The following is a 17,583-nucleotide window of genomic DNA, read 5'->3' on the forward strand; positions in this document are numbered from 1 at the left end:
CTCTGTATCTAACCCCGTGCTGTACCTGTCCTGGGAGTGTTTGATGGGGACAGTGTAGAGGGAGCTTTACGCTGTATCTGACCCCGTGCTGTACCTGTCCTGGGAGTGTTTGATGGGGACAGTGTAGAGGGAGCTTTACTCTGTATCTAACCCCGTGCTGTACCTGTCCTGGGAGTGTTTGATGGGGACGGTGCAGAGGGAGCTTTACTCTGTATCTGACCCCGTGCGGTACCTGTCCTGGGAGTGTTTGATGGGGACAGTGTAGAGGGAGCTTTACTCTGTATCTAACCCCGTGCTGTACCTGTCTGGGAGTGTTTGATGGGGACAGTGTAGAGGGAGCTTTACTCTGTATCGAACCCCGTGCTGTACCTGTCCTGGAAATGTTTGATGGGGACAGTGTAGAGGGAGCTTTACTCTGTATCTAACCCCGTGCTGTACCTGTCCTGGGAGTGTTTGATGGGGACAGTGTAGGGGGAGCTTTACTCTGTATCTAACCCCGTGCTGTACCTGTCCTGGGAGTGTTTGATGGGGACAGTGTAGAGAGAGCTTTACTCTGTATCTAACCCCGTGCTGTCCCTGTCCTGGGAGTGTTTGATGGGGACAGTTTAGAGGGAGCTTTACTCTGTATCTAACCCCGTGCTGTACCTGTCCTGGGAGTGTTTGATGGGGACAGTGTAGAGGGAGCTTTACTCTGTATCTAACCCCGTGCTGTACCTGTCCTGGGAGTGTTTGATGGGGACAGTGTAGAGGGAGCTTTACTCTGTATCTAACCCCGTCCTGTACCTGTCCTGGGAATGTTTGATGGGGACAGTGTAGAGGGAGCTTTACTCTGTATCTAACCCCATGCTGTACCTGTCCTGGGAGTGTTTGATGGGGACAGTGTAGAGGGAGATTAATTCTCTATGAATGAACTGATGGGACTTTCATCTGTCCGGGTGAAGATTTGGAAATCACGGCTGCCCTTGTGGAAACAGCAGACTCTCGATGTAAGTGAAGTCATTTTGCTCTCCGTGTGAATAGCTGTTTTTTCTGAATAGTGAGTCTGTGTTTTAACAAATATGTAGATGCGTTACAGTCAGTACTGTAGTGATTTCATGGTTGTGGTGTAATTCACCGACTGACCACTAGAAGTGTCATTCGTAAATAAGTGAATGTTAGAGTCAGTTGACCTCTGACTGACTTGGGAGCTGAGAGAGTGTTTGCTTGTGCATGTTCATACTGTCATTCATGTGTTTTATATTTGACCCACATTTAATGTTAATAAATCGTTTATAGCTATAGCTACAAGTGTTCTTGTAATATAAATCAGGCCATCCGACAAGAACATTACATGGTACCAAGGTTGGATGGCATTAAACACTGAGAAAAAACAAGCCTGCCACGACGTCGACAGAGATTTGAAGATTTTGCAGACTGCAGGAATTAACAACATGGAGTCATTGAAGGCTACCAGTGGGTCTCAGGTTTCATTGTAATGTGGACAGCAACTGACATGTTTTTAAACAGCAATTTAATCTGTTACTGCAGCAAATTTAGGAGATCAATCAGATTTGCGTACGGTAGCGATGCTCCTGACAGCGGAAGGACCCGAAGCAATTGCTGTGTTTAATATGTTTAAATTTGCAAACGATGAATGCAGTAAATATTTTAACAAAGTCATTCGAAGATTCGATGCACATTGCATCCACAGAATGAATGAAATTTCTGAGCGCTCTGTGTTTAGATCACGTTTACGGAGGACAGAAGTGTCCATAAATAATTTCATCGCTGATTTAAAGTTAAAAGCTAAAATCTGTAATTTTTCTGCGGTAGATCCTTCGCTGATTCGGGAGCAAATTGTGTTTGGTGTGAATGAGAATCAGCTGAGGGGGTGGTTGCTGGGGGAATCGGAGCTGTCCTCGGAACAAACAGTTCAGGCTGCGGGGCAGCAAGGTGGCCGCAGTGGTTAGCACTGCTGCCTCACGGCGCCGAGGTCCCAAGTTCGATCCCGGCTCTGGGTCACTGTCCGTGTGGAGTTTGCACATTCTCCCCGTGTCTGCGTGGGTTTCGCCCCCACAACCCAAAGATGTGCAGGGTAGGTGGATTGGCCGCGCTAACAAAGAACAAAGAAAAGTACAGCACAGGAACAGGCCCTTCGGCCCTCCAAGCCCATGCCGACCATGCTGCCCGTCTAAACTAAAATCTTCTACACTTCCCGGGTCCGTATCCCTCTATTCCCATCCTATTCATGTATTTGTCAAGATGCCCCTTAAATGTCCCTATCGTCCCAGCTTCCACCACCTCCTCCGGTAGCGAGTTCCAGGCACCCACTACCCTCTGTGTAAAAAAACATGCCTCGTACATCTCCTCTAAACCTTGCCCCTCGCACCTTAAACCTATGCCCCCTAGTAATTGACCCCTCTACCCTGGGGAAAAGCCTCTGACTATCCACTCTGTCTATGCCCCTCATAATTTTGTAGACCTCTATCAGGTCGCCCCTCAACCTCCTTCGTTCCAGTGAGAACAAACCGAGTTTATTCAACTGCTCCTCATAGCTAATGCCCTCCATACCAGGCAACATTCTGGTAAATCTCTTCTGCACCCTCTCTAAAGCCTCCACATCCTTCTGGTAGTGTGGCGACCAGAATTGAACACTATACTCCAAGTGTGGCCTAACTAAGGTTCTATACAGCTGCAACATGACTTGCCAATTCTTATACTCAATGCCCCGGCCAATGAAGGCAAGCATGCCGTATGCCTTCTTGACTACCTGCTCCACCTGTGTTGCCCCTTTCAGTGACCTGTGGACCTGTACACCGAGATCTCTCTGACTTTCAATACTCTTGAGGGTTCTACCATTCACTGTATATTCCCTGCCTGCATTAGACCTCCCAAAGTGCATTACCTCACATTTGTCCGGATTAAACTCCATCTGCCATCTCTCCGCCCAAGTCTCCAGACAATCTAAATCCTGCTGCATCCTCCGACAGTCCTCATCGCTATCCGCAATTCCACCAACCTTTGTGTCGTCTGCAAACTTACTAATCAGACCAGTTACATTTTCCTCCAAATCATTTATATATACTACAAACAGCAAAGGTCCCAACACTGATCCCTGCGGAACACCACTAGTCACAGCCCTCCAATCAGAAAAGCACCCTTCCATTGCTACTCTCTGCCTTCTATGACCTAGCCAGTTCCGTATCCAGAATGCTAAATTGCCCCTTAATTGGAAAAAATGAATTGGGTACTCTAAATTTAAAAAAAAGATTTGTCAGACTCACGAGCTAGCAGCACAGCATTCTAAAATGTTTGTCAGTAATATGTAGTACATGGAACATACAGTGCAGAAGGAGGCCATTCGGCCCATCGAGTCTGCACCGACCCACTTAACCCCTCACTTCCGCCCTATCCCCGTAACCCAATAACCCCGCCTAACCGACAAACAGGTTAAAGATCAGGACAAAGTATTTCTGTGTGAAAGATGTGGTCGAGGGCACAAATTAAGGCCGTGTCCACGTTTGGTAAGTTTTGTTCCAGACGCAAAGGGAAAACGACTTTGCTCAGAATCGTTACTCGAAGCTCCACCCCAGATCAGTGGAAGACACGGTCTCCAGTGATGAAATATCCTTGTTTGTTGCAGTAATAACACAGAAGAAGAATTTTTTGGAGACGTCAAAAAACTCTCCAGCACTTGGGGGAAAAATGCAAACTGATTCTCCATTTAAAATAAATGCTGTTGATGAGGACAAATGGCTGCCATTTGCCAGCACTTGGAGTGAACGGTACAGTGGTCCAATTGAAGTTAGACACTGGTGCCAGAGCCAATGTAATCAGCATGACTGATTTCAACAAATCTAAAAATTCAGCCGATTAGAAGAAATCACAAAATATCTCTTGAGAGATTATAATGGTTCACGCATTAAACGTTATGGTTGTGATCTGAGTGTGGTGATGAAGTACACAGTTTATTCCGTCCCGCTCTGTATTGTATCCGAGGGCTTGGATTCATTATTAGGTGATCAATCCTGTGATGAATTGGGTTTAGTGCAGTTGGCATAGAGCATCCACAATGGATTGGATCAGCACTCCCATCGATTCTGAGAACATTATTGGCAAATTCAGCGATATGCTCACTGGTTTTAGTGCACTACCATTCGCCAACGAGATAGAATTGAAAGAAGATGCATTATCTAAAGCGTCGATACAGACTATTTTAGTAGTGACATTGCTGAAGATGTCGATCTGCATGTCTTTCTCGTTTCTATCCTCCCACCCGTACCAGATACGAAACCACAATTTATTAAGCAGAAAGTGTCGCGCAATGGGTTGGTTTTGAGAAGCGCTCAATCTTGCAAACCAGACAACGTGAGGGATGACAAATCCACCTCAGAATCACCGTCAGCTGCAGTGTCAGATTGTTCAGCAGTTCCTGAACATGCGAATGTCACGGAGAACATTGAATCTACCAGCTCTGGGCAGCAAGGTCAAACTTTGAGACGATCGAGCAGGGTCAGAAGGAAACCTGATCGACTCGATGTGTAGATTTGCACTATTTGTGCACACTGTGCTTGCTGTTCTTGTACAAGAATACATGTTTAAGGGCGGCACGGCGGAGCAGTGGTTAGCACTGCTGCCTCACGGCGCCGAGAACCCGGGTTCGAATCCCATCCCCGGGTCACTGTCCGTGTGGAGTTTGCACATTCTCCCCGTGTCTGCGTGGGTTTCGCCCCCACAACCCAAAGATGTGCAGGGCAGGTGGATTGGCCGCGCTAAATTGCCCCTTAACTGGGGAAAAAAATAATAATTGGGTACTCTAAATTTTTTTAAAAAGAGAAAAAAAAATGTAATTGTTAAACCAGTTTTAAAAAGATAACAAAAAGAAATTAAATACTGTTAAACTCACAGGCTCATGATATCATATGTAAACATACTGATGATAATGTATTAATTTATTCCTTCAAAGGAAAGGGGATGTAGTGATATCATGGTTGTGTTGTAATTCACCGACTGACCACTCATTAGGAGTCTCATTAGTATATAAGTGAATGTTAGAGTCAGGTGACCTCAGACTGGCTGGAGGAGCTGGGAGAGAGGTCGCTTCTGCATGTTCATACCGTTATTCATCTGTTTTGTATACATTTGACCCACAGTTAATGTTAATAAATCATTTATAGCTTTAGCTGCAAGTGTTCTCGTAATATAAATCAAGCCATCAGACAAGAACATTCCAAATACTGTCTGAATATATTCCAGTGTTTGATTCAGAATTGTGACAGTTTCGCATTTTTACAATTTGGAATGTGAACAATTTGTTTGTGTTCTTATCAAACAACTCGACATCAAATTCAACAACTTCAGATGATCAGCTCTACCCCACCTTGACCCATTTGTTTTCATCCCATTTCATTTTAACTGTCTTTTACCATTTCTTTCTTAATATATATTAACCCCCCCCCCCCACACACACATCTTATCCACCTTTCCTTACCCTTTCTCCTCTTTGCTTCCCCCTTCCCCTCCCCCCCCCCCCCCCACATCTACAGTTCACCCTCTGATGTTAGTTTCCCTGCTGTTTGGTCTTTCACATCTTTTGTTCTCTCTGGGGACTGCCAGTAGCACTCTGTTCCCTTGGTTTCTGTGGCCATTAGCACTCTGTTCCCTGGGTTTCTGTGGCCAGTAGCACTCTGTTCCCTTGGTTTCTGTGGCCATTAGCACTCTGTTCCCTGGGTTTCTGTGGCCAGTAGCACTCTGTTCCCTTGGTTTCTGTGGCCATTAGCACTCTGTTCCGTTGGTGTCTGTGGCCACTAGCACTCTGTTCCCTGGGTTTCTGTGGCTATGACTCATCTTTCATTCTCACTCCACAGTATAAATATTCCCCACATTCTCTGTCTGTTAGCTTTGACAAAGGGTCACCTGGACTCGAAACGTTAGCTCTTTTCTCTCCCTCCAGATGCTGCCAGACCTGCTGAGATTTTCCAGCATTTTCTCTTTGGTTTCAGATTCCAGCATCGCAGTAATTTGCTTTTACTCCGTGTTTGTCTTCGGAATTAAACACTGTTGCCGTGGTAATTAGTGTTAGCGCCTCCTCCTGGACATTTTACCCTGGTGACTTTCACTCTCATCCATACCAACTGATGCCGTCTAAGGGAATGAGTGTGTAAATGGCTGTGTGTATGAGCGTGTAAAGGGACTGAAAATGTGTGTGTGTGTGTGTAGATATGTGCATGTATGAGTGTGTCAAGGAGTTGTAGGTGTGAGGGTGTGTGTAAATGTGCGTGTGTAAAAGGTGAAAAGTGTGAATATGCATGTAAATGTGTGAGTGTAAAGGATCTGTAGATGTATGAACATGTATGTAAATGAGCTTGTGTGTGCACATTAGTGCATGTGAGTGTGTAAGCAAGCAGTTCATGTGTGCGTGTGAATGTGTGTGTGTGCGTGTGCAACGGTTCTGTAGTGCGAATGTTTGTGTAAATGTACATGTATGAGTGTGCAAATGGGCTGTAGGTGTGCGAGTGTGTGTGTGTAAAGGTGTGTATGAGTGCAAGAGTGCTGTAGGCGTGAGTATGTGTGCAAATGTATTTATGAGTGTGTAAAAGAGTTGTAGGTGTGTGAGTGCGTGTGTAAATTGTGTACGTGTGTGTAAAAGTGCTGTAGGTGTGCGTATGTGTGCAAATGCATTTATGAGTGTGTAAAAGAGTTGGAGGTGTGTGAGTGTGTGTGTAAATTGTGTACGTGTGTGTAAAAGTGCTGTAGGTGTGCGTATGTGTGCAAATGTATTTATGAGTGTGTAAAAGAGTTGGAGGTGTGTGAGTGCATGTTTAAATTGTGTACGTGTGTGTAAAGGTGCTGGAGATGTGAGTGTAAATGAGATATGGCTGAGTGAATGTGAGCATAAGAGTGTGTAAAGGAGCTGTAGAGGTCTTAGTGTGTGTGTAAGTGTGTGTGTATTTATGGTAACTTGAGCACGAAAGGTAGTCGAAACGTGTTCTTAACAAAGTTTGAAATAAAGTTAGTCTTAAATGCATAAAATAACAAAGCTTTAAAATACAGTCTGGACTCAAACTGGAGCGGCTGTTTAAACATTGAAATAACAGGAACAGACTAGAATTCGAACTAACGACAGTTAAATACAAATTCGCACAGGTAACAACAACATCTAATGCTGTCACTGCAGTGAATTTAAATAAGATGATGTATAATAATAATTACCCGATAACGGTATGAGTGTGGAAAGGAACTGTCGGTGCGTGAATGTGTAAATGTGCATGTGCGAGAGTGCATAATGGAGCTTTAGATGTTTGTGTGTGAGTAAATGTGTGCATGATTGTGTCAAGGAGCTGCATACATGTGAGTGTGTGTAAATATGTGTGTAAAGGAGCTGTGGATGTGTGATTGTGTGTTCAAATGTATGTGTGTGAAGGAGCTGTGGATGTGTGATTGTGTGTTCAAATGTATGTGTGTAAAGGAGCTGGAAAAGTGTGAGAGTGTGTCTAAATGTGCGTGCGTACCTGTAAAGAAGTTGTAGATGTGCGTGAGCAAATGTGTGTAGATGAGTGTGTAGCAGAGCTATAGATGTGTGAATGCGTGTGTAAATGTGCATGTATGATTGCATGAAGGAGATGTGGATGTGTAAATGTTTGTGCATTTGACTGTAAAGGAGCTATTGTCGTTTGAATGTGCCCGTAAATGTTCATGTCTGAGGGTGTAAAAGAGTTATTGACGTGTGAACGCGTGTGCAAATGTGTGTGTGGTAACTTGACCATAAAAAGATAGTCAAGGCACGTTGTTAAGAATGTTTGAGTGGGTGTGTGATACTGAGTGTGTTACTGTGTGTATGACTGAGTGTATCACTGTGAGTGTGTGATAGAATGTGTGTCACTATGAGTGTGTGACTAAGTGTGAGTGCCACAATGGGTGTGTGTGTGTGATAGTGTGTCATGTGTGTGAGTGTGTCACTGAGTGTGAGTGTGTCATGATGAGTGTGAGTGTGTGACAGTGTGTGTGTCACTGTGAGTGTGACTGCATGGCAGAGTGTGACTGTGTCACTGAATGTGACAGTGTGAGTGTGTCACTGAGTTTGTGCCAGGGTGTGAGTGTATCACTGAGTATGTGACATAATGTGTGTGCCACTATCAGTGTCTGACAGTGTGAGTGTGTCACGATGTGTGTGTGAGAGTGAGTGTATCACTTTGAGTGTATCACTGAGTGTGTGAGAGTGTGAATGTATCACTGTGAGTGTGTGAGAATGTGAGTGTATCACTGAGTGTGACAGAATGTGTGTCACTAGGAGTGTGTGTGTCACAATGGGTGTGTGTGACAGAGTGTGTCATTATAAGTGTGAGTGTGTCACTATGCATGTGTGAGACAGCTTGAGTGTGCCATAATGAGTGTGTGGGTGACAGTGTGAGTGTGACACGGTGAGTGTGTGTATGAAAGAGTATGTGTGTCGCTGTGAGTGTGTGACAGAGTGAGTATCATTTTGAGTGTGTGGCTGGGTGTGACTGTCACTATAAGTGTGACTGACTGACAGAGTGTGAGTGTGTCATCATGAGTGTGACAGTGTGAGTATGTCATCATGAGTGTGACAGAGTGTGTGTGTCATCATAAGTGTGACAGAGTAAGCATGTTGCTGAGCGTGACAGAGTGTGTGTCACTATGAGTGTGTGTGTGTGAGAGAGTGTGAGTGTGTCACTGAGTCTGTGTGTGACAGAGTGAGTGACACTGAGTATGCGACTGAGTGTGTGTGACAGAGTGTGTCACTATGCGCGTGGGACAGAGTGCGAGTGTGCCACTGAGTGTGTATCACTGAATGTGTGACAGTGTGAGTGTGTCACTGTGAGTGTGCGACAGAGTGAGTGTCACTGAGTGTGTATCACTGAATGTGTGACAGTGTGAGTGTGAGACTGAGTGTGTGTGTCACTGTGAGAGTGTATCACTGAGTGTGTGACAGTGTGTGTGTCACTGTGAGTGTGTATCACTGAGTGTGTGACAGTGTGAGTGAGACTGAGTGTGAGTGTGTCACTGTGAGTCTGTATCACTGAGTGTGTGACAGTGTGAGTGTGAGACTGCATGTGAGCGTGTCACAGCGTGTCACTGAGCGTGTCACTGTGAGCGTGTCACTGTGAGTGTGTCACTGAGTGTATCACTGAGTGTGCGACAGTGTGAGTGAGACTGAGTGTGAGTGTGTCACTGTGAGTCTGTATCACTGAGTGTGGGACTGAGGGTGAGACTGAGTGTCAGTGTGAGACTGCGTGTGAGCGTGTCACTGTGAGCGTGTCACTGTGTGTGTCACTGAGTGTCACTGTGAGTGTATCACTGAGTGTGTGAGAGTGTGAGTGTGTCACTGTGTGTGTGTGACAGTGTGAGTGTGTATCACTGAGTGTGACAGAGTGTGTGACAGAGTGAGTGTGTATCACTGAGTGTGTGACAGAGTGTGAGTGTGTCACTGTGAGTGTGTATCACTGTGAGTGTGTGACAGAGTGTGAGTGTGTCACTGTGTGTGTGTGACAGTGTGAGTGTGTATCACTGAGTGTGACAGAGTGTGAGTGTGTGACAGAGTGAGTGTGTATCACTGTGAGTGTGTGACAGAGTGAGTGGATCACTGTGTGTGAGACTGAGTGTGAGTGTGTTACTGTGAGTGTGAGACTGCGTGAGTGTGTCACTGAGTGTGTGACAGAGTGTGAGTGTGTGTCACTGAGTGAGACTGAGTGTGAGTGTGTCATTGTGAGTGAGACTGAGTGAGAGTATGCCACTGTGAGTGTGTGAGAGTGCCAGTGTGTATCACTAAGTGGGTGACAGAGTGTGAGTTTGTCACTGAGTGTGTATCACTGAGTGTGAGTGTATCACTGTGAGTGTGTGACTGAGAGTATGTCACTGAGTGTGACAGAGTGTGAGTGTGTGACAGAGTGTGAGTGTGTATCACGGAGTGTGAGACTGAGTGTGTCACTGTGAGTGTGTGACAGAGTGTGAGTGTGTCACTGTGAGTGTGTATCACTGTGAGTGTGTGACAGAGTGGGAGTGGATCACTGTGTGTGAGACTGAGTGTGAGTGTGTTACTGAGTGAGACTGAGGTGTGAGTGTGTCATTGTGAGTGAGACTGAGTGAGAGTATGTCACTGTGAGTGTGACAGAGTGTGAGTGTGTGACAGTGTGAGTGTGTATCACTGAGTGTGTGACAGAGTGTGAGTGGGTCACTGAGTGTGAGACTGAGTGTGAGTGTGTCACTGTGAGTGTGTGACAGAGTGTGAGTGTGTCACTGTGAGTGTGTATCACTGAGTGTGTGACAGAGTGTGAGTGGATCACTGAGTGTGAGACTGAGTGGGAGTGAGTCACTGAGTGCGAGACTGAGTGAGGGTATGTCACTGTGAGTGTGCCAGAGTGTGAGTGTGTGACAGAGTGTGAGTGTATATCACGGAGTGTGTGACAGAGTGTGAGTTTGTCACTGTGAGTGTGTGTCACTGAGTGTGAGTGTGTCACTGAGTGTGAGACTGAGAGAGTATGTCACTATGAGAGTGAGTGTGTCACTGAGTGTGTGAGTGTGAGTGTGTCACTGAGTGTGACAGAGTGTGTATGTGACAGAATGTGAGTGTGTATCACTGAGTGTGAGATTGAGTGTGAGTGTGTCACTGAGTGTGAGACTGAGTGAGAGTATGCCACTGTGAGTGTGTGAGAGTGCCAGTGTGTATCACAAAGTGTGTGACAGAGTGTGAGTTTGTCACTGAGTGTGAGTGTGTCACTGTGAGTGTGTGACTGAGAGAGTATGTCACTATAAGTGTGACAGAGTGTGAGTGTGTGACAGAGTGTGAGTGTGTATCACTGAGTGTGAGACTGAGTGTGAGTGTGTATCACTGAGTGTGAGACAGAGTGTGAGTTTGTATCACTGAGTGTGTCACTGTGAGTGTGTGACTGAGAGAGTATGTCAATATGAGTGTGACAGATTGTGAGTGTGTGACAGAGTGTGAGCGTGTATCACTGAGTGTGAGACTGAGTGTGAGTGTGTATCACTGAGTGTGAGACTGTGTGTGACTGAGTGTGAGTGTGTATCACTGAGTGTGAGACTGAGTGTGAGTGTGTCACTGAGTGTGAGACTGAGCGTGAGTATGTCACTGTGTGTGTATCACTGAGTGTGAGCGTGTCACTGTGAGTGTGATTGTGTACCACTGAGTGTGAGTGTGTCACAGTGTGAGACTGAGTGAGAGTGTGTCACTGAGTGTGTGACAGTGTGTATCACTGAGTGTGAGTGTGAGACTGAGTGCGAGTGTGAGACTGTGAGTGTGTATCACTGTGTGTGTCACTGTGAGTGTGTATCACTGAGTGTGAGACTGAGTGTGAATGTCACTGAGTGTGAGACTGAGTGTGAGTGTGCATCACTGAGTGTGAGACTGAGTGTGAGCGTGTATCACTGAGTGTGAGACTGAGTGTGAGTGTGTCACTGAGTGTGAGACTGAGTGTGAGTGTGTATCACTGAGTGTGTCACCGTGAGTGTGTGACTGAGAGAATATGTCAATATGAGTGTGACAGAGTGTGAGTGTGACAGTGTGAGCGTGTATCACTGAGTGTGAGACTGAGTGTGAGTGTGTATCGCTGAGTGTTAATGGGTCACTAAGTGTGAGACTGAGTGTGAGTGTGTATCACTGAGTGTGAGAGAGTGTGAGTGTGTATCACTGAGTGTGAGACTGAGTGTGAGTGTGTATCACTGAGTGTGAGACTGAGCGTGAGTGTGTCACTGAGTGTGAGAGTGTCACTGAGTGTGGGACTGAGTGTGAGTGTGAGACTGAGTGCGAGTGTGAGACTGTGAGTGTGTATCACTGTGTGTGTCACTGTGAGTGTGTATCACTGAGTGTGAGACTGAGTGTGAATGTCACTGAGTGTGAGACTGAGTGTGAGTGTGCATCACTGAGTGTGAGACTGAGTGTGAGCGTGTATCACTGAGTGTGAGACTGAGTGTGAGTGTGTCACTGAGTGTGAGACTGAGTGTGAGTGTGTATCACTGAGTGTGTCACCGTGAGTGTGTGACTGAGAGAATATGTCAATATGAGTGTGACAGAGTGTGAGTGTGACAGTGTGAGCGTGTATCACTGAGTGTGAGACTGAGTGTGAGTGTGTATCGCTGAGTGTTAATGGGTCACTAAGTGTGAGACTGAGTGTGAGTGTGTATCACTGAGTGTGAGAGAGTGTGAGTGTGTATCACTGAGTGTGAGACTGAGCGTGAGTGTGTCACTGAGTGTGAGAGTGTCACTGAGTGTGAGACTGAGTGTGAGTGTGTCACTGAGTGTGCCAGTGTGAGCGTGTATCACTGAGTGTGAGACTGAGTGTGAGTGTGTATCACTGAGTGTGAATGTATCACTGAGTGTGGGACTGAATGTGAGTGTGTATCACTGAGTGTGAGACTGAGTGAGTGTGTCACAGAGTGTGAGACTGAGTGTGAGTGTGTCACTGAGTGTGTGACTGAGCGTGAGTATGTCACTGTGTGTGTATCACTGAGTGTGAGAGTGGCACTGTGAGTGTGAGACTGAGTGTGAGCGTGTCACTGTGAGTGTGATTGTGTACCACTGAGTGTGAGTGTGTCACTGAGTGTGAGTGTGTCACTGAGTATGTGACAGTGTGTATCACTGAGTGTGAGTGTGTATCACTGAGTGTGAATGTGTCACTGAGTGTGAGACTGAATGTGAGTGTGAGAGAGTGTGAGTGTGTATCACTGAGTGTGAGACTGAATGTGAGTGTGTCACTGTGTGAGACTGAGTGTGAGTGTGTCACTGAGTGTGAGACTGAGTGTGAGTGTGTATCACTGAGTGTGTCACTGAATGTGTATCACCGAGTGTGAGTGTGAGACTGAGTGCGAGTGTGAGACTGTGAGTGTGTATCACTGAGTGTGTGTGTATCACTGTGAGTGTGAATGCGTATCACTGAGTGTGAGACTGAGTGTGAGCGTGTATCACTGTGTGTGTCACTGTGAGTGTGTATCACTGAGTGTGAGTGTGAGACTGAGTGTGAGTGTCACTGTGAGTGTGAGACTGAGTGTGAGTGTGTATCACTGAGTGTGTCACTGAGTGTGAGACTGAGCGTGAGTGTGTCAAAGAGTGTGCCAGTGTGAGCGTGAATCACTGAGTGTGAGACTGAGTGTGAGTGTGTATCACTGAGTGTGAATGTATCACTGAGTGTGAGACTGAGTGTGAGTGTGTATCACTGAGTGTGAGACTGAGTGTGTGTATCACTGAGTGTGAGACTGAATGTGAGTGTGTATCACTGAGTGTGAGACTGAGTGTGAGTGTGTATCACTGAGTGTGTCACTGAGTGTGTGACAGTGAGTATGTCAATATTAGTGTGACAGAGTGTGAGTGTATCACTGAGTGTGAGACTGAGTGTGTGTGTCACTGTGAGACTGAGTGTGAGTGTGTATCACTGAGTGTGAGACTAAGTGTGTGACTGAGTGTGAGTGTGTATCACTGAGTGTGAGACTGAGTGTGAGTGTGTCACTGAGTGTGAGACTGAGTGTGAGTGTGTATCACTGAGTGTGAGACTAAGTGTGAGACTGAGTGTGAGTGTGTCACTGAGTGTGAGACTGTGAGTGTGGCACTGAGTGTGAGACTGAGTGTGAGTGTGTATCACTGAGTGTGTGACTGAGTGTGAGTGTGTATCACTGAGTGTGAGACTGAGTGTGAGTTTGTATCACTGAGTGTGTCACTGAGTGTGTGACTGAGGGAGTATGTCAATCTGAGTGTGACAGATTGTGAGTGTGTGACAGAGTGTGATCGTGTATCACTGAGTGTGAGACGGAGTGTGAGTGTGTATCACTGAGTGTGAGACTGTGTGTGACTGAGTGTGAGTGTGTATCACTGAGTGTGTGACTGTGTGTGACTGAGTGTGAGTGTGTATCACTGAGTGTGAGACTGAGTGTGAGTGTGTCACTGAGTGTGAGACTGAGCGTGAGTATGTCACTGTGTGTGTATCACTGAGTGTGAGAGTGGCACTGTGAGTGTGAGACTGAGTGTGAGCGTGTCACTGAGTGTGATTGTGTACCACTGAGTGTGAGCGTGTCACTGAGTGTGAGACTGAGTGTGAGTGTGTCACTGAGTGTGTGACAGTGTGTATCACTGAGTGTGAGTGTGTATCACTGAGTGTGAGTGTGTATCACTGAGTGTGAATGTGTCACTGAGTGTGAGACTGAATGTGAGTGTGAGAGAGTGTGAGTGTGTATCACTGAGTGTGAGACTGAATGTGAGTGTGTCACTGTGTGAGACTGAGTGTGAGTGTGTCACTGAGTGTGAGACTGAGTGTGAGTGTGTATCACTGAGTGTGTCACTGAATGTGTATCACCGAGTGTGAGTGTGAGACTGAGTGCGAGTGTGAGACTGTGAGTGTGTATCACTGAGTGTGTGTGTATCACTGTGAGTGTGAATGTGTATCACTGAGTGTGAGACTGAGTGTGAGCGTGTATCACTGTGTGTGTCACTGTGAGTGTGCATCACTGAGTGTGAGTGTGAGACTGAGTGTGAGTGTCACTGAGTGTGAGACTGAGTGTGAGTGTGTATCACTGAGTGTGAGACTGAGTGTGAGCGTGTATCACTGAGTGTGAGACTGAGTGTGAGTGTGTCACTGAGTGTGAGTGTGTCACTGATTGTGAGACTGAGTGTGAGTGTGTCACTGAGTGTGAGACTGAGTGCGTATCACTGAGTGTGTCACCGTGAGTGTGTGACTGAGAGAATATGTCAATATGAGTGTGACAGAGTGTGAGTGTGACAGAGTGTGAGCGTGTATCACTGAGTGTGAGACTGTGAGTGTATCACTGAGTGTGAGACTGAGTGTGAGTGTGTATCGCTGAGTGTTAATGTGTCACTGTAAGTGTGAGACTGAGTGTGAGTGTGTATCACTGAGTGTGAGAGAGTGTGAGTGTGTATCACTGAGTGTGAGACTGAATGTGAGTGTGTCACTATGTGAGACTGAGTGTGTGTGTCACTGAGTGTGAGACTGAGTGTGAGTGTGTATCACTGAGTGTGTATCACCAAGTGTGAGTGTGAGACTGAGTGTGAGTCTGTGAGTGTGTATCACTGAGTGTGAGTGTGTATCACTGATGTGAGTGTGTATCACTGAGCGTGAGACTGAGTGTGAGTGTGTATCACTGAGTGTGTCACTGAGTGTGAGACAATGTGAGTGTCACTGTGAGTGTGAGACTGAGTGTGTGTGTATCTCTGTGTGTGTGTATCTCTGAGTGTGAGTGTGTATCACTGAGTGTGAGAGTGAGTGTGTATCACTGAGTGTGTCACTGAGTGTGTATCACCGAGTGTGAGACTGAGTGTGAGTCTGTGAGTGTGTATCACTGAGTGAGTGTGTATCACTGAGTGTGAGTGTGTATCACTGTGAGTGTGTATCACTGAGTGTGAGACTGTGTGAGTGTGTATCACTGAGTGTGAGTGTGTATCACTGAGTGTGTCACTGAGTGTGAGTGTGTATCACTGAGTGTGAGTGTGTATCACTGAGTGTGTCACTGAGTGTGAGTGTGTATCACTGAGTGTGAGTGTGTATCACTGAGTGTGTCACTGAGTGTGAGTGTGTATCACTGAGTGTGAGTGTGTATCACTGAGTGTGAGACTGAGTGTGAGTGTGTATCACTGAGTGTGAGACTGAGTGTGAGTTACATTTCCAATACCCGAGGGACAATCCCTGTTGCTGTGTGTTGGCCCTCAGGCCACGCCTCTGCTCCAGTCCTTTCCTGTGTGAAAAGTTTGAAGTTTTGTGTGAACCAGGAAGAGGAGTGAGAGATGAGTGTGAAGGCGAGCTGGCAGAGTCAGGCAGCACACACCCCACCCCAGAGTATCAACACGCTCGGGAGAACCTGGCGGGAATCTCTCAGCTATCCCGGAGCTGGCTGATTCTCCACAATGACCAGTAGGAGGTAGGTCAGAGGGCTCCCCGAGAGTCAACAATCCACTCACTACACTGACAAACTTCACAATCCGTGTGGTCACACAGCTCTGAAACCTCCCAGCTGCTCTCTCTCTGTCTCCCTCTCTCTCTGTCTCTCTCTCTCACTCTCTCTCTCTGTCTCTCTCTCTGTCTCTCTCTCTCACTCTCTCCCTCTGTCTCTCTCACTCTCTGTCTCTCTGTCTCTCTCTCTCTGTCTCCCTCTCTCTCTGTCTCTCTCTCTCACTCTCTCCCTCTCTCTGTCTCTCTCTCTCTCTCTGTCTCTCTCTCTCCCTCTGTCTCTCTCTCTCTCTCTGTCTCCCTCTCTCTCTGTCTCTCTCTCTCACTCTCTCCCTCTGTCTCTCTCTCTGTCTCTCTCTCTCTCTCTGTCTCCCTCTCTCTCTGTCTCTCTCTCTGTCTCTCTCTGTCTCTCTGTGTCTCTCCCTCTGTCTCTCTCTCTCTGTCTCTCTCTGTCTCTCTGTGTCTCTCCCTCTGTCTCTCTCTCCCTCTGTCTCTCTCTCTCTCTCTCCCTGTCTCTCTCTCTCTCTGTCTCTCTCTCTCACTTTCTGTCTCTCTCTGTCTCTCTCTCTCACTCTCTCCCTCTGTCTCTCTCTCTCACTCTCTCTCTCTCTCTCTCTCTGTCTCTCTCTCTCACTCTCTCCCTCTGTCTCTCTCTCTCACGCTCTCTCTCTCTCCCTCTGGGTCAGGTTGTCCCTCCGGTTGAAGTCCCTCATCTCTGGGAACATTCTAGTAAACCTGCCTCTGTGTATTTGGGTGGGAGGGTCTGAATGTAAATCTGGATGGGGGTGAAAGCAGAACGGCTAGCCCCTCCCCCCCCTCACCCAGCCCCTCCCCCTCCCCAGCCCCTCCACTTCCTCCCAGCCCCTCCCCCTTCCCCCCTCCCCAGCCCCTCCCCCCCTACCCCAGCCCCTCCCCTTCCCCCTCACCCAGCCCCTCCACCCTTCCCCCTTCCCAGCCCCTCCCCATTCCCGCCTTCCCAGCCCCTCCCCATTCCCCCCTTCCCAGCCCCTCCCCATTCCCCCTTCCCAGCCCCTCCCCATTCCCCCCTTCCCAGCCCCTCCCCATTCCCCCCTTCCCAGCCCCTCCCCCATTCCCCAGCCCCTCCCCTTCCCCCCCTCACCAAGCCCCTCCGCCAGCCCCTCCCCCCCCCCCCCCACAACCGTCCAGGGACCCCAACGCCTGCCAATATCCCCCCCCCCTCCCCAACCGTCCAGGGACCCCAACGCCTGCCAATATCCCCCCCCTCCCCAACCGTCCAGGGACCCCAACGCCTGCCAATATCCCCCCCCCCCCCAACTGTCCAGGGACTCCCAACGCCTGCCAATATCCACCCCCCTCCCCAACTGTCCAGGGACCCCAACGCCTGTCAATATCCTCCCCCCCAACCGTCCAGGGACCCCAACGCCTGTCAATATCGCCCCCCAACCGTCCAGGGACCCCAACGCCTGCCAATATCCCCCCCCCCCCAACCGTCCAGGGACCCCAACGCCTGTCAATATCCCCCCCCCCAACCGTCCAGGGACCCCAACGCCTGTCAATATCCCCCCCCCCCAACCGTCCAAGGACTCCCAACGCCTGCCAATATCCCCCCCCCCAACCGTCCAAGGACTCCCAACGCCTGCCAATATCCCCCCCCCCCCAACCGTCCAGGGACCCCAACGCCTGTCAATATCCCCCCCCC

The 17,583-nt window shown here is 47.8% G+C and overlaps 3 protein-coding genes across 5 annotated transcripts in view; 2 read left to right on the top strand and 1 right to left on the bottom strand.

Annotated features, from left to right (window-relative positions):
• LOC140399870 (sodium/potassium/calcium exchanger 3-like) overlaps nt 1-1,280 on the top strand; it is a 224,263-nt gene extending 222,983 nt beyond the window's left edge. For all 3 annotated transcript variants that reach the window (XM_072489337.1, XM_072489336.1, XM_072489335.1), the window contains one exon: nt 1-1,280. This exon is cut by the window's left edge and continues 844 nt beyond it. The gene's annotated coding sequence lies outside the window, so the exon portion shown is untranslated.
• Nucleotides 1-17,583, bottom strand: part of slc8a4a (solute carrier family 8 member 4a) — a 903,507-nt gene that overhangs the window by 360,092 nt on the left and 525,832 nt on the right.
• The window catches only part of LOC140400172 (ras and Rab interactor 2-like), a 40,171-nt gene continuing 38,319 nt past the window's right edge, over nt 15,732-17,583 (top strand). The window contains exon 1 of the mRNA XM_072489639.1: nt 15,732-15,873. Coding sequence (XP_072345740.1) covers nt 15,860-15,873 — 14 coding nt within the window. The 5' untranslated portion in view covers nt 15,732-15,859. The remainder of the gene's footprint in view (nt 15,874-17,583) is intronic.

The sequence above is a fragment of the Scyliorhinus torazame genome, chromosome 24, assembly GCF_047496885.1.
Source record: "Scyliorhinus torazame isolate Kashiwa2021f chromosome 24, sScyTor2.1, whole genome shotgun sequence".
Lineage (NCBI taxonomy): Eukaryota > Metazoa > Chordata > Chondrichthyes > Carcharhiniformes > Scyliorhinidae > Scyliorhinus > Scyliorhinus torazame.